General features: G+C 41.7%; 1 protein-coding gene across 2 annotated transcripts in view; it reads right to left on the reverse strand.

Moving 5' to 3' along the window:
• The window catches only part of PBK (PDZ binding kinase), a 28,158-nt gene extending 20,386 nt beyond the window's left edge, over window positions 1-7,772 (reverse strand). The window contains exons 1-2 of one of the 2 annotated variants that reach the window (XM_024251333.3): window positions 7,395-7,772; window positions 2,780-2,857 (exon numbers count right to left, since the gene is read on the reverse strand). In XM_024251333.3, the coding sequence (XP_024107101.1) occupies window positions 2,780-2,837 (58 nt within the window). In that variant the 5' untranslated portion in view covers window positions 2,838-2,857; window positions 7,395-7,772. Of the gene's footprint in view, window positions 1-2,779; window positions 2,858-7,336 lie in introns of both variants that reach the window. The other variant, XM_002818939.5, reaches the window with a different exon arrangement.
• Window positions 7,773-13,937: the final 6,165 nt, after the last annotated feature.

The raw sequence follows: 13,937 nt of genomic DNA on the forward strand, positions 1-13,937 counted from the left end.
AAAAAAAAAGACAAAATAGAACCTTAGGAATGAAAAATACAATGGATAAGAATAACATCATCTTAGAGCAGAAGGATAACTAAATCTTAAGACAGAGCAACAAAAACTATCAAAAATGAAGCAAAGAGAGAAAAAGATTAGAAAAAAATCATCAATGAGCTATGGGACAATAGCAAAACAGCCGATTTACATCCAACAATAGACAATTACATTGAGTATAAATGGTCTAAACAGAGCTGTCCAATACATCATGCTGCCATGTGGAAATGTCTGTATCTGTGCTGTCTGAGCACTGAGCACTTAAAATGTGACTAATACAACTGGGGAACTCAATTTGTAATTTTATTTAATTCTAATTAATTTTTATCCAAATTTAACCACACTTAATAATCCAAATTTAAATAACCAAATTTAAATAGCCACATGTAGCTAATGGCAAAACAGTCCAATTAAAGGAAATTAAAGTTGTCAGAATGGATAAAAACAAGACAAGACATGCCATTTATAACAAACTCAATTTAAATATAAAGACGCAAATAGGGCAAGAGTAAAGGGTTGAAAAACATCATTAAAACACAAATCAAAATAAATCTGGAGTGGCTCCATTACTATCATATAAAGTGGACTTCAGAACAAAGAGTACCACTAAGGATTAAGAAGGGTATTTCATAACAGTTAAGGTATAAATTCATCAAAAGAAATAACCATCCTAGGCCAGGCACAGTAATCGCAACACTTTGGGATCTGACTTGTGGTTTACGTGTCTTGGTGAATGTTGCATGCACTTGAAAGGGAGGCCAAGGCGGGTGGATCACTTGAGGCCAGGAGTTTGAGACCAGCCTGCCCAACATGGTGAAAACCTGTCTCTACTGAAAATACAAAAATTAGCCGGCCATGGTGGTGCACGCCTGTAATCCCAGCTACTCCAGAGGCCAAGGCACCAGAATCGCTTGAGCCCAGAAGGTAGAGGTTGCAGCGAGCTGAGATCACACTGTTGTACTCCATTATGGGTGACAACAGGAAACTCAAAAAAACAGGAAAAAGAAAAGAAATAACCATCCTAAATGTGTATGAACCTAATAACAAAGCTTCAAAATACATGAAGCAACAACTGATAGAAACTGGGGGTGGGGGGAAGCAGACAAATCCACATTGTAGTTGGAAACTTCAACTCTCTTCTCTCATAATTAATATAAAAAGTATACGGAATATCAGTAGGGATATAGAAGACCTGAAGAAAATAACACAAACAGGTCAATCAACCTGACCTATTGACATTTGTAGAACACCGTACCCAACAAGAGTAGAAAAAAATGCCCTTTTCAATTGCATGCAACATTCACCAACATACACAAACCTCAAGTCAGACTGAATAAGGAAAAAAATTAAGAAAATATAAAATACTAGTACCAGATATGAAAAAGGACACTAGAAGGTTAATAAGGGTGTATCAAGAATAACTTTACACCAGTACATTTGAAAATTTAGAAGTGATGGACAAATTCCTTGAAAAACACTAACAAAATTCACAAAGAAAATAAGAGATCACTTGAATAGCCCTGTATCTATTAACTGTGAAATCACAGTTAAACTCTCCCTACTAAGAAAACTCCAGGCCCAGATAGCTTTACTAGTGAATTCCACCAATTTAAGGAGGAATAATACCAATTCTACATAAAGTTAAAGAAAAAGATATTTCTATTAAAAAAAGAGAAACATTTCTCATCTTACTTTATGAATACAGAATAACCTAATACTAAAACTAGACAGATATCCCAAAAAGACAACTGCAGTCCAATATCCCTCATGAATATAGACAATATCAGCAAATCAAGCAATATATAAAATATATCATGACCAAACTGGCTTTACACAAGGAAGTTCAGTTTAACACTTGAAAATTAACGTAATTTACCACATAAAGATTTTAAAAGAAAATTTAATAGATTCAGAAAAAGCGCTTTACAAAGTTAAATACCCACTCATGATAATAACTAGAAATAGAAGAAAAATTCCTCAAACTAATAAAGGGCATTTGTGAAAAACCTACATCTAACATAATACATTGGGAACAAGGCAAGTATATCCACTAACATTTCTATTCAAAAACATACTGGAGCCAGTGCAATTAAAAAAAGTAAAAGAAACAAAGCCATACAGACTGGGGAACAAAGTAAAACTGTCTTTCTTCATCCACAAATGACCAACCATATACAATATCCTAAGCAATCTATTAAAAAGCTAATAGAACAAGTGAGTTTAGGATGGCTGCAGGATACAAGGTCAATATGAAAACTCTTTCACTAGAAATGGACAACAGAATATTTTCCCATGTTATTTTCTAGAAATTTAATATTAGCTATTTTTTATATAATGGGAGTTAAGGGTCAAGGCTTGTTTTTTGCACGTGGATATCCAGGTGTTTGTTGATTTTCCTTTGTCCATTGAGTTGCCTTGGAAAATATCTTTCCCTCACAACAGCAATGTATGGATGAGAGGGAGAAAGGTAAAGCAGTTCCATAATGGGTCAAGCTAAGTTGATTCTTGGGCAGGAAGAGCATCCAAACCTATTAGATTGTCAATAAAATTAGTCCAGAGATGATCAAACCGTGGCCTATAAAATAAGTCTTATTTGTTAAGATTAACATCATAAAGGGGAGTTACATTAAAGTTTCTAAGTGACCGATAATAAAGGATCAAACTAAATAATACTAGGACATTTCTAAGAGAAACAACAATAGTAATAGTAAAAAAAAAAATCTTACATCTGCTATCTTACCAGATTTCTTTTTTTCTGATAATTTGCTTGGTGTCTTGAAATTACTGATCCCTTCCATTGTGAAAGCCACTCTCAGTCCTACGATGAAAACAAATTGCAAGTTACACAGCAGATATAAAGAATACAACTCTCATTCATGAAGAAAAATGCCAGTAGCCAGGCACAGTGGATCATGCCTGTAATCCCAGCACTTTGGGAGGTTGAGGTGGGTGGATCACCTGAGGTCGGGAGTTCGAGACCAGCCCGACCAATATGGAGAAACCCTGTCTCTACTAAAAATACAAAATCAGCCAGGCGTGGTGGTGCATGCCTGTAATCCCAGCTGCTCGGGAGGCTGAGGCAGGAGAATCGCTTGAACCCGGGAGGCAGAGGTTGCGGTGAGCCGAGATCGTGCCACTGCACTCCAGCCTGGGCAACAAGAGCAAAACTCCGTCTCAAAAAAAAAAAAAAAGCCTGTAACATTATCGTTCATGTTATCACAAACAAAATTTGAGAACTAAAAAGGACCTCAACAAATATTTAGCCCAATTTTACTTAAAATGAGGAAACTAAAACCAAAAAGTACAATTACTTACCCCCATCATAATATTAGTGATTGGGTATTTTTGTTTTAATTATAAAGTAATATATGCACTTAGCTAAAAAAAAAAAAATCGCCTAGTACAAAAAGGTAAACAGTATGTCTCCCTCTTATACTTCCCAGGAGCAGTTGTTAACAGGTCTCTTATATCCTTTAAGGAAACTGTTCAAGCAGCATTATTCATAACAGCCAAAAGGCAGAAACAACAGAACTCTCCATCAGATGATGAATGGATAAACAAAATGTGGCATATCTATACAATGGAATATTATTCAGTCATAAAAAGGAATAAAGTGCTGATATATACAAGAATGAACCTTGAAAACATTATACTAAATGAAAGAAGCCAGACACATAAAGGCTACATATATTATGATCTTTTTTTTTTTTTTTTTTTTTTTAAGATGGAGTCTCACTCTGTCGCCCAGGCTGGAGTGCAATGGCATGATCTCGGCTCACTGCAACCTCTGCCTCCCGGGTTCAAGCGATTCTCCTGCCTCAGCCTCCTGAGTAGCTGGGACTACCAGCGCCCACCACCACGCCTGGCTAATTTTTATATTTTTGGTAGAGACGGGGTTTCACCATATTGGCCAGGCTGGTCTCGAACTCCCGACCTTGTGATCCGCCCGCCTGGGCCTCCCAAAGTGCTGGGATTACAGGCATAAGCCACCGTGCCCGTCCAATGATCCCATTTTTAGGAAATGTCCAGAATAGGCAAATCATGGAGACAAAAATAGCTGAATAGTTGCTAGGGACTGGGAAACAAAGAATGCGGAATGACTGCCAGTGAGTATGGGATTTCTTTCTGGGGTGATGAAAAGGTTCTAAAACCAGATAATAGTTTAATATATTCATCTCTGAGTAGACTAGAAACTACTGAATTTTACACTTTCAAAAGGTGGATGTTTATGATACATTAATTATCTCAATAAATGGTTATAAAAATTGTCTATGAAAATAAAATGAGGCCAGGTATGGTGGCTCATGCCTGTAATCTCAGCACTTTGGGAGGCCAAGGCAGGCGGATCAGTTGAGGTCAGGAGTTCAAGACCAGCCTGGCCAACATGGCAAAACCTCGTCTCTACTAAAAATACAAAAAAATTAGCCAGGCGTGGTGGCGTGTACCTGTCATCCCAGCTACTCAGGAGGCTGAGGCAGAAGAATCGCTTGAACTTGGGAGGCGGAGGTTGCAGTGAGCAGAGATCATGCCACTGCACTCCAGCCTGGGCAAAAGAGCAAGATTCCGTCTCAAAAAAAAAAAAAGAACGGAAGAAAATGTACATACCACATATATAAACAAAGCAACTCAATGTGTTTACTTCTTCATAACATATTTAAGAATTTTTTTATTTTAAAAATTATATTTCTTTTTAAAAAATTAGGTTTCCTATTAGATTTATTTATTATAAAGCAAAACTGTTCCTACATGTCTATAAGCTCATTTGTCTATAAAAAGTTGGGAGGCAGAGAGATTTGCTTAAATTTTTTATAGAGCCCTTAATAATAGCATCTTTAAAAACTGTGTACTAAGGGGAAGAAGATCATCTCAAAGGCCCAGCTTTAACTGTCTATTAATGACAAGTTTTTTCATCTTGTTTAAAATGTAGCTACAATCACTATTGTCTTCAGATTTACCTGTCCTGAGAACACTGAAGAGCCCCTTTACATGTATTTGTCAAGAGTATAATAATTTTATGAAGTGACCCATTTAACTTGAAGGTAGGAACAGCAGAATTTCTGAAACCAGTTTCAGAACTTTGGGGAAGGATAAACTATTTAGCAGAGTGGGTTGCAGGAGGTATTTCTACTTCGGAAATAATTTCCGCATGTCATTCTGACTCCCCTTCTTCCATCTGTGTTATCTTTCCCCATGGGATGCTGTGATGCGGCACCTCAGAGATCTTCTAAGATTTTTTTTTTTTTTTTTTTGAGACAGAGTTTCGCTCTCGTTGCCCAGGCTGGGGTGCAATGGTGCAATCTCGGCTCACTGCAACCTCCGCCTCCAAGATTCAAGCAATTCTCCTGCTTCAGCCTCCCAAGTAGCTGGGATTACAGGCATGTGCCACCATGCCTGGCTAATTTTTTGTATTTAGTAGAGATGGGGTTTCACCATATTGGTCAGGCTGGTCTTAAACGCCTGAACTTAGGTGATCCACCCGCCTTGGCCTCCCAGAGTGCTGGGATTACAGGCATGAGCCACCACACCCAGCTTCTTCTAAGATTTCTATCTACCTGTGTGAAGCTACTCTTCATTCACTCAATCAATTTGCACACACTGAGCACATACCATGTGCTCTAACAGTGCACTGTTCTACACTCTGGAAATAGAGCAGCAAACAAGACCCAAACAAGCATGAAGATAAACATATACTATTTCAGGGGAACTATATATCAGCGAAGGGAGCAGAAGGCCTTGGGAAGGGGCTTAATATTTGAGTTTAAAGTGGTCAAGAAAGGTCTCCTTGAGAAACTCATTTGAAGGAAGTGAGGGAGCAGGCCCAAGCAAATATCTAGTGGAAGTCTTCCAGAGAGAGGACAAGAAATACAAAGACCTGAGGCAGAAATCTTCACGAAGAGGCGAGCTAGCAAGGGGGAGAAGGAGACAAAGTCAGGGAGGCTGAGGGTAGGGACTGGCAAGTCAAGTAGAGCATTGTAGGCACAGGACTGTGACTTCTACTCAACTGTAGTCACAGTCAAGATTTCAGCTTGTACTGAGAAACAGAAAGCTGTTGGAGAGTTTTGTGGAGGAGTCAAATAGGTGGGTGGATACAGGTCTAGAATGCAAGCTGAAGATTTAAGTTTGTGGGATGGCAGCACGCAGACGTTATTAAAGCCAAGAGACTAGGTAAGATCATCTAGGGAGTAACTGTAGAGAGAAGAGGGGTGAGCCCTAGGGCATCCAAGCATGAGAAATGAAAAACAAAGCAACTAAGGAGGTGCCAACAAAGTAGGATACAGAAAACCCTGGCGCGTAGTGTCCTGGAAATCTTATGATGAGCCTTGTAAGTCTCACTGCCTTTTCCCGCTCAGTCTACGGAGGATTTGATATTCAGAAGCAGCACGTTTTAAAAAAGAAAACCTACCTCTAAAAACAACTAGGTTTAAACAGAAGTATTAACATTTCATTATGTTCTCTTACGACTGAGTCCCACCTTCTACTCTAAGCTATTTGCACCTCAATGTACCATGTCCTATCCATTTCACAGTTGTCTGAGGGCCACTTTTTTCCAGACTGCACACTCAGGTTTAGGCATTAACTACTGACAGATGGCTTTTGGCCAGTAGCCCAGACTCTGCCTCAGATTATGTTATGTATTGTATATGCATTCTTAACATTAATTATTAAATAACCATACTATTTCTAAATCACAAGGTTCTCATGAAGATGACAGCAAAAAAAAAACAGTGAATATTTAGATGAAGATACATTAGAAATGGCAGTAGGATGACCGTGAGCAGAATTTCATACTCTGTGGAATACGTAAGATATTTTTAACAATCAAGTACTGTTTAAGAGGCAGCATTAAAGTGAGCAGCGCTCAAGCAAGCTAATCTACAGATCTACCGGGTCAAACGTCAGTGACCTTTGGGCCCTAAGCCTGGGACCCTGGGACTCAACAAATACCTGGACACTACTGACAAAGCTACGACGGGGACGGGCAGCAGAAAACGGAAGATTAAAAGAATGAGAGAAAAAGTAAAGGAGAAAAGAGAAACAAAGTAGATGTAGAAAGTCCAAGGGGAAGCAAAGAGAAAGTGTGGGTCGCATGACTCTCAGGTCCTCTGCATATCACACGCTCAGCAGGGTTCGGGGGTGGAGGTCAGACTGTTTACCCCAATACGGGGGCTCACAAGGGGCTGGCTGCCAAAATCCTTCTTCGGCTGTAACCAGATCCTCCCGTCACAAAAGCCCCCGCAGAGGCCTCGGCTCCGGGCTCGGCCCCCGCCGTGGCTCGCAAAAAAAAAGCTCCTCTTACCAGAGTCTCACCCCCTGGAAGGAAAGGTCGGAGGTGAAAATAAGTCGTGGCCAAGTACCTCTTCAAAACTGGTGACGAGCGGCCCCCAGCGAGACGCTGCAGCTGCCTCTAGCACCGACACGTACGCCCGGCAGCTGCCGTTGCAATTCGAACTCTCCCGGCTTTCAAAAAGTCGCGCGCTGCGCCAGCGTCGGCTCGGAGCTACGGGGCGGCGTGAAGGACACGCCCCGCCGATTCGCCATTCCTCCTCCTTTGCCCAGGACTCCCGGTGCCCGCAGGCGTCAAAGACCAGGGAAGGAAGGAAAGGCGCGGGGAGCACAAACTTTTACAGGAGCCATCAGCCCTTCCGAGGAGCACAGCCCGGTGAATAGAACACAGTTGCCTGTACTGAAGGCTGAAGCGCTCTCCAAGCTTTCACATCTGTGTTGAATGTGTCGTGATTATGATGTCAATTTTATTATAGGTTTATGAGGCCTTGAAACACTGTAAAGAAAAATGTGTAGCTTAAGGAACAATCATCTTTAGCCGAGGGAAAAAAAAGATATTTAGAAATGTTGCTAACTTATGTAATTGCCACATTCAATTCAACATTCTTTAATTTATTCAACGATTAGGAACATCTGCTCCCCAGGAGGGGATGGGCCGTGGGGCAGACCAGGGGCCCAGAGCTCAGGGCAGGGGGTACCCCTTGTGGGGCCGCTCATTTCTGTTTCGAGGTGCCACTCATTTTTACACCAAATATGGGTGTTCCCAGAACTGTCATTGCGCTGGTGGGTGTGATTTAGTGTGTTAATGAGCATATAATGAGGTCCTAGGTGAAACCTAGGTCAAATCCAGCGCCACTTTGGGTCTAGTTGGTCTTAGCCAGCTTGGTCCACACTAAGGGTTAGAAAAACCACACTAAGCAAAGAACTTGCATCAAGATCGGGACTGGAATCCATTAATGTAGGTGACAAAGCCCCGCAAGTCTGATCACCGCTTCTCCCCAGGACGCGGGGAAGATGTGCCCTGAGGCATCCCCCGAGGATGGCGCAGGTCCTGAGGGTCGTGGGGATCAAAGAATATGAGCCAAGATGTATAAATCACATGTTGGAGTTTGCCTTCCCCTATGTGACCACAGTTCTAGGTGATGCAAAAATTTACTCAAGCCATGCTAAGAAAGCTACTGATGTGCAATTGCAATCCAGTGTGCGCCCTCCAGTTTTTTTACCTCTCCGCCCCAAGAGATTTTTATTAGATATTGCAAGGCAAAGAAATCAAACCCCTTCGCCTTTGATCAAGCCGTATTCAAGTCCTAGATTGCCATCCAATAGATATTGCTTAACAGCTCCAAACTATATGTTGCAGGGAAAACCCCAAAACTAGGGTACAGCCACAGAGGCCGCCTGGCTTGAAGCAGGAAGGAATTCGAGAGCAGGCCCATAGAGTAAAATGAGAGCAAGTTTATTAAGAAAGTAAAGGAATAAGAGTGGCTACTCCACAGGCAGAGCAGCCTGGAGGGCTGCAGGTTGGCTATTTTTACGGTTATTTTTGATCATATGCTAAATAGAGGATGGATTATTCATGAGTTTTACGAGAAGGCCCTGGAGATTTTCTGGAACTGAGGGTTCCTGCTCCTTTTAGACCATGTAGGGTAATAACTTCCCCGGGTTGCCATAGCATTTGTAAACCATCATGGCACTCAGGGGAGTGTCTTTCGGCAGCTAAATCATTATAATTAGCCTATAATGAGCAGTGAGGATGACCAGAGGTCATCCACTAGTGGATTTCAGTCTCAATCTTAATCCGGGTTCTTTGCCTGGAGTGGTTTTTCCAACCCTGGTGTACCAGGAAAGGGAACGCTGAGTGGCCCCTTATGGGGTGCCCTCTTGGTTTTGGTGGGTTTGGGCCACCCTCTTTACTGCATCTGTTTTATCGGTGGGGGTCTTTGTGACCTCTATCTTGTGAAATCAGTCCTGCCAAACTCCTGTCTCATACATACAGGCTTAAGTCTTTACAAAAAAAGGCATCTACGTCTGAGGGAAGAATAACAGTCCCCATGATATCAGTGGGCCAGGGGAGGTCCTCAAATGCCGGTGGGTGCTGGACCCCAGCAGGTGTCCAGACTCTTGACCCCGTCTTGAGAATGGATTCAAGGATGAGTTGGAAAATAGTGAAAGTATGGAGATTTGTTGCAAAGGGAAAAAGTACACACTTAAGAAAGGGGATTGTGGGTGTACTCGAGAGTCACACAGTGGGGTGTGCGGTTTCTCTCTGTATGGGTTTCTTTAACCAAGGGGTGGAATATTTATGACAATTCTTGGAAAAAGTTGGAGATTTCTTGGAACTGTGGTGCCACTCATTTTTACACCAAATATGGGTGTTCCCAGAACTGTCATTGCGCTGGTGGGTGTGATTTAGTGTGTTAATGAGCATATAATGAGGTCCTAGGTGAAACCTAGGTCAAATCCAGCGCCACTTTGGGTCTAGTTGGTCTTAGCCAGCTTGGTCCACACCCTGTTTTTCAGGGGTTCATCAGCCCATAACCCCTACTCATGGGAAACTGCTGTCTGGAGTTTTTATTCTCCTGTGAACACCCTGCATTATTTCTGTCTCACCCAGATTAAATGTTGATTCAGTTACTAGCTGACCAGGTATTCACACACTAGGCACACCACCCCCACAAACCATGTTTGTGGCAACTAAAGTAAGGACTCAAATGTCCCTCACAAAGGCAAAGGTTTACAGTGTAGATGTCTGCTTCACATTGCCCTGTGAAGGGTGAATTCCTGTAACATCAGCAATTCAGAATGTTCTGGGTAATCCATCACAAATGGTCCAGAGACATTCTTATTACACTAATATGGTGTCATCACAGACTACTGCCAATGAAAAAAAAAACATGAAGAAGATGATGATGATGATGATGACGATAATTTGTAATCTAGCTTTGATGTATGTAACATGTATACTTGATCTTGAATTCACTGTACTGAAATTAATCATGCATGCTGGATGCTTTCAAGTTGTGTTTTAGAAAACTTAAATAATATTTCATGAGTATACTCTATTTTCAATTGAAATATTAGATTTTCTTTAATAGGATAAGTAATGGTTTTTCATCAGCCTTTAAGTGTAAAATAATAAAGTTGTCCTTCATCAATTAAAAAAAAAAAAACACATGTATAGAGCACCTACTTCTATCCTTCAAAGTCCAATCTTTCAGCATCCCTAAGCTTCCTTAGCCCATCTCAGGAGGAGACAGGGGATGGGGGCTAAGAAAACTTAACCAAATCACTCCTCCTCTCCTAAGTCTTTACCTTCACCCCCTTTAATAGTCATTTTTCTTCCAAATCAAACAATAACAATAATAGCAAACACTTATTTAGTATTTATTGTATGTCAGGTCTTGTTTCATGTATTAGCTCATTTAATCTTCGTAACTCTATGATGTAGGTTACTATGATTATAAACTCCATTTTTCAAATGAGGAAACTGAGGCACAGAAATGTTAAGTAATTTGCCTAAAGTCACAGGATTTAACAATTGGTAGAGCCGCAATTCGAAACCATGTTACCCTTAGACTTCCTCTTTAACAAATGTGCTTCAAATCTCTTCCACATTACACATGTGTGCATACACACATACACCCCTCCACGACTCTGGGGCCTTTCCATTTTTGGTCACCCTCTTTCAAGCATAGAAGCACAGTGTCTCACCTCTCTCTCTCAACTCTCATTCTAATTTTCTTTTGCAGGCATTATATTATAGACCTCACCACCTTTTCTTTAAATATCTATAGTGTTCTATACTTTTTATGAAGTCCTACATTTTTAGAAGCCTATTTTCTACTCTTACTGGCTAATAAAATCCTGCCCAAAGCCAGAGCCTGAAAGCTTCATAATTAACCATTGCTAGTGAAAAGAAACTCCAGGGAGATGAGGTTATCGACGCAGGTGTAAGATGAGGCCAAAAGCATGCATGAGAGAGAAGGCACTGGTGTAAAGCCTTACTCATAACCATCCTGTTCCCCATCTTGTAATCATAAAACTACCTCCAGAGATTAGCCACAGAAACATCTGAACTTCACAAGTGCAGTGTTATCATTTGCGAAATGCAACCATGAACTCAAAATCTTGCATACTAGTCAGTTGTCACGGAAAATAGTTTGCAACCTAGATCATTATTTATTTTGGTGTATAAATGGCCTGGTTTCCTTGGTTTAGCAAAAGAGCCCACAACTCTGACTCTTGGCTGCCTGAGCCCAAAGAAACGTCGGCACTGTCATCTTTTTACAGCATAAACTCTAACTTCTGGTCCATGGAGGACCTCACCTTTTGATTTTCAAGGGCCTAGTTTGAAAATGAAAAAGAAAATTAACTTTTTTCTCTCTCTTTTTTACTGCTATTGCATTCTAATTCTCTTTGAAGCTAAGTAAATGCTGCCGATTGTGATATAGGAGTTAAGAAGAAATTAGGCAGATAGTGAGGGTAAGGAAGTCCTCAGTCCTCAGTAAGGTTTTCCTTTTCATGAAAAGCAGCCCCCAAATCATCTTCTTTTCTAACAAAGAGCAGCCTGTAAAATCAAGCTGTGGACATAGACAAGCAAGCTGGAAGCTTGCCTGGATGAATGCTGGCAGCTGTGCCAGTAGGAAAAGGCTGCCTGGGGCTAGGCATGTCCAACATGGTGGTTCCATCTATCCCTTTCCCTGTCAACCGTGAGCACAGTAAGGAGCAGGCAACATGCACTGGCCAAGTAGAAACCCCATTTGCATAATAAAAGATTAGGGTGGGTGGCCAGCTATGTAAACGTCCCACCTGGTCCAACCAATCTTGGGCCCTATGTAAATCAGACACTGCCTCCTCAAGCCTGTCTATAAAATCCTGTGCACTCCACCACGGGACAGAAGTCCCACTAGGGCGCCCCTCTCTCTTGCAGGAGAGAGAGCAGTTCTCCTTTCTCTTTCTCTTGCCTATTAAATCTCTGCCCCTAAAGCCACTTCTTGTGTGTCCACATATTCGATTTCCTTGTGTGAAATGAGGAACCTCGGGTATTTACCCCAGACAACAACACCACTTCAATTGGTTAGGTGGGAACTTTTAGGAAAGAAGAGGAAAAATATCAAAATGTTAAGGTTTTATTTTGTTACATCTGTATATCCAACCAATCAACTTGACACATCCCTAGGGTGCTTCTCAGGTGTCCCAAAGCCATTAGGTCTTCAGATGAGGCCATCAAGCAACAGACTTCGATCAACCTCAAAATGTTCAGCAAAGAAGCTACATGCAAAAGAATATACTATTGCATAATGCTATTCATATAAAGCTCAAAACAGGCAAAACAAAGCCATAGTATTTAGGAGTTCATGCTTAACTGACAAAAACATTACAAGGTAACACCACCAAAGCGACTACCATCAAAATCAGGTTCATGATCACTTTGGAGGAAGAAAGTAGGAAGGATCAGAAGAAGAATGAGAGGGGCTCCTGGGGTGCTGACATTCTAGCTCCCCACCTGAGTGATGCTACACAAGGGTTTGCTTTGATAAATCATTGCGCTGGACATTCTGTTTTGGGTACTTTTCTGTAGTGTTAAGTCCACGGGGAAGAGCTTTTAAAAAGCAAAGGGGACATGTACTCCATAAATATATACACCTACTGTGTACCCCTAAAAAGTTAAAAATTTTTAAAAAGCAAAGGGGGAAGAAAAAAAAATGTGATGGAAAGTGAGCCCAGGAAGGTCTGTCACCCACATAGGGACACAGCGAAAGGGTTCCGTTATGATCTTCTCAATGAGATGCACTTGGTGCAACCTGGAAGGCAGAAATGAGATAGAATCCTTTTTCTGCCCCTTTGCCTGCTTCCCCTGGCAAGCACAGCTCGGTGGGGGGCGGGAGGGCAGGGGGGTTTGGGGGTTTTTTTTAGGGTTTCAGCAACCACATTCCAGTGTCTAGTCATTTACTTTGTGGGTCTTGAAAGACACCTGCAGTGGCAGTGGTGGTCTCCCAATCCATAGATCACAGCTACGATGGGTGTCCTTGAATCTAACATGAACCCAACACCCCCAGTCCCAGTCTCCTGCTTGGCAATGGGCAAGTGTATAGTGGAAAAACAGTTTTTCTCTATACTCACACTCAACACTTCTGTGACCAGATGTGCACACTTTTTCCCATGCCAGCCACTTCTCCCACACCAGCTGGGTGTCATACAATTCAATTCAGTTCTGACACAGACCAGAGTTAGCACAGACCTCACAGGTTAAGGGCTCAGTCTCACAACACCAGCCCCCAATTCAGATGCCAATCACAAGTAGTAAGTCCCCAGGTCACCCACAACTTCTGTCTGATTTGGCTACAAATTGGAGCTTCCTATGAACCCCTCCTTGGATTCGATACTTTGCTAGAGCAGCTCCCAGAACCCAGGAAGACAGTTTACTTACTATTGTCAATTTATTACTGAGGATATTTCAGCCAGATGAAGAGGTACAGCATAGGGCAAGGTCTAGAAGGGTCCCCAGCACAGGTCCCCATAGAGTTAGAGTGCACTACCCTCCTGGCACGTGGATGCATTCACCAACCTGGAATCTCCCTGAACTCCATCTTTTAGGGATATTAATGGAGGCT

Source organism: Pongo abelii, chromosome 7, assembly GCF_028885655.2.
Source record: "Pongo abelii isolate AG06213 chromosome 7, NHGRI_mPonAbe1-v2.0_pri, whole genome shotgun sequence".
Lineage (NCBI taxonomy): Eukaryota > Metazoa > Chordata > Mammalia > Primates > Hominidae > Pongo > Pongo abelii.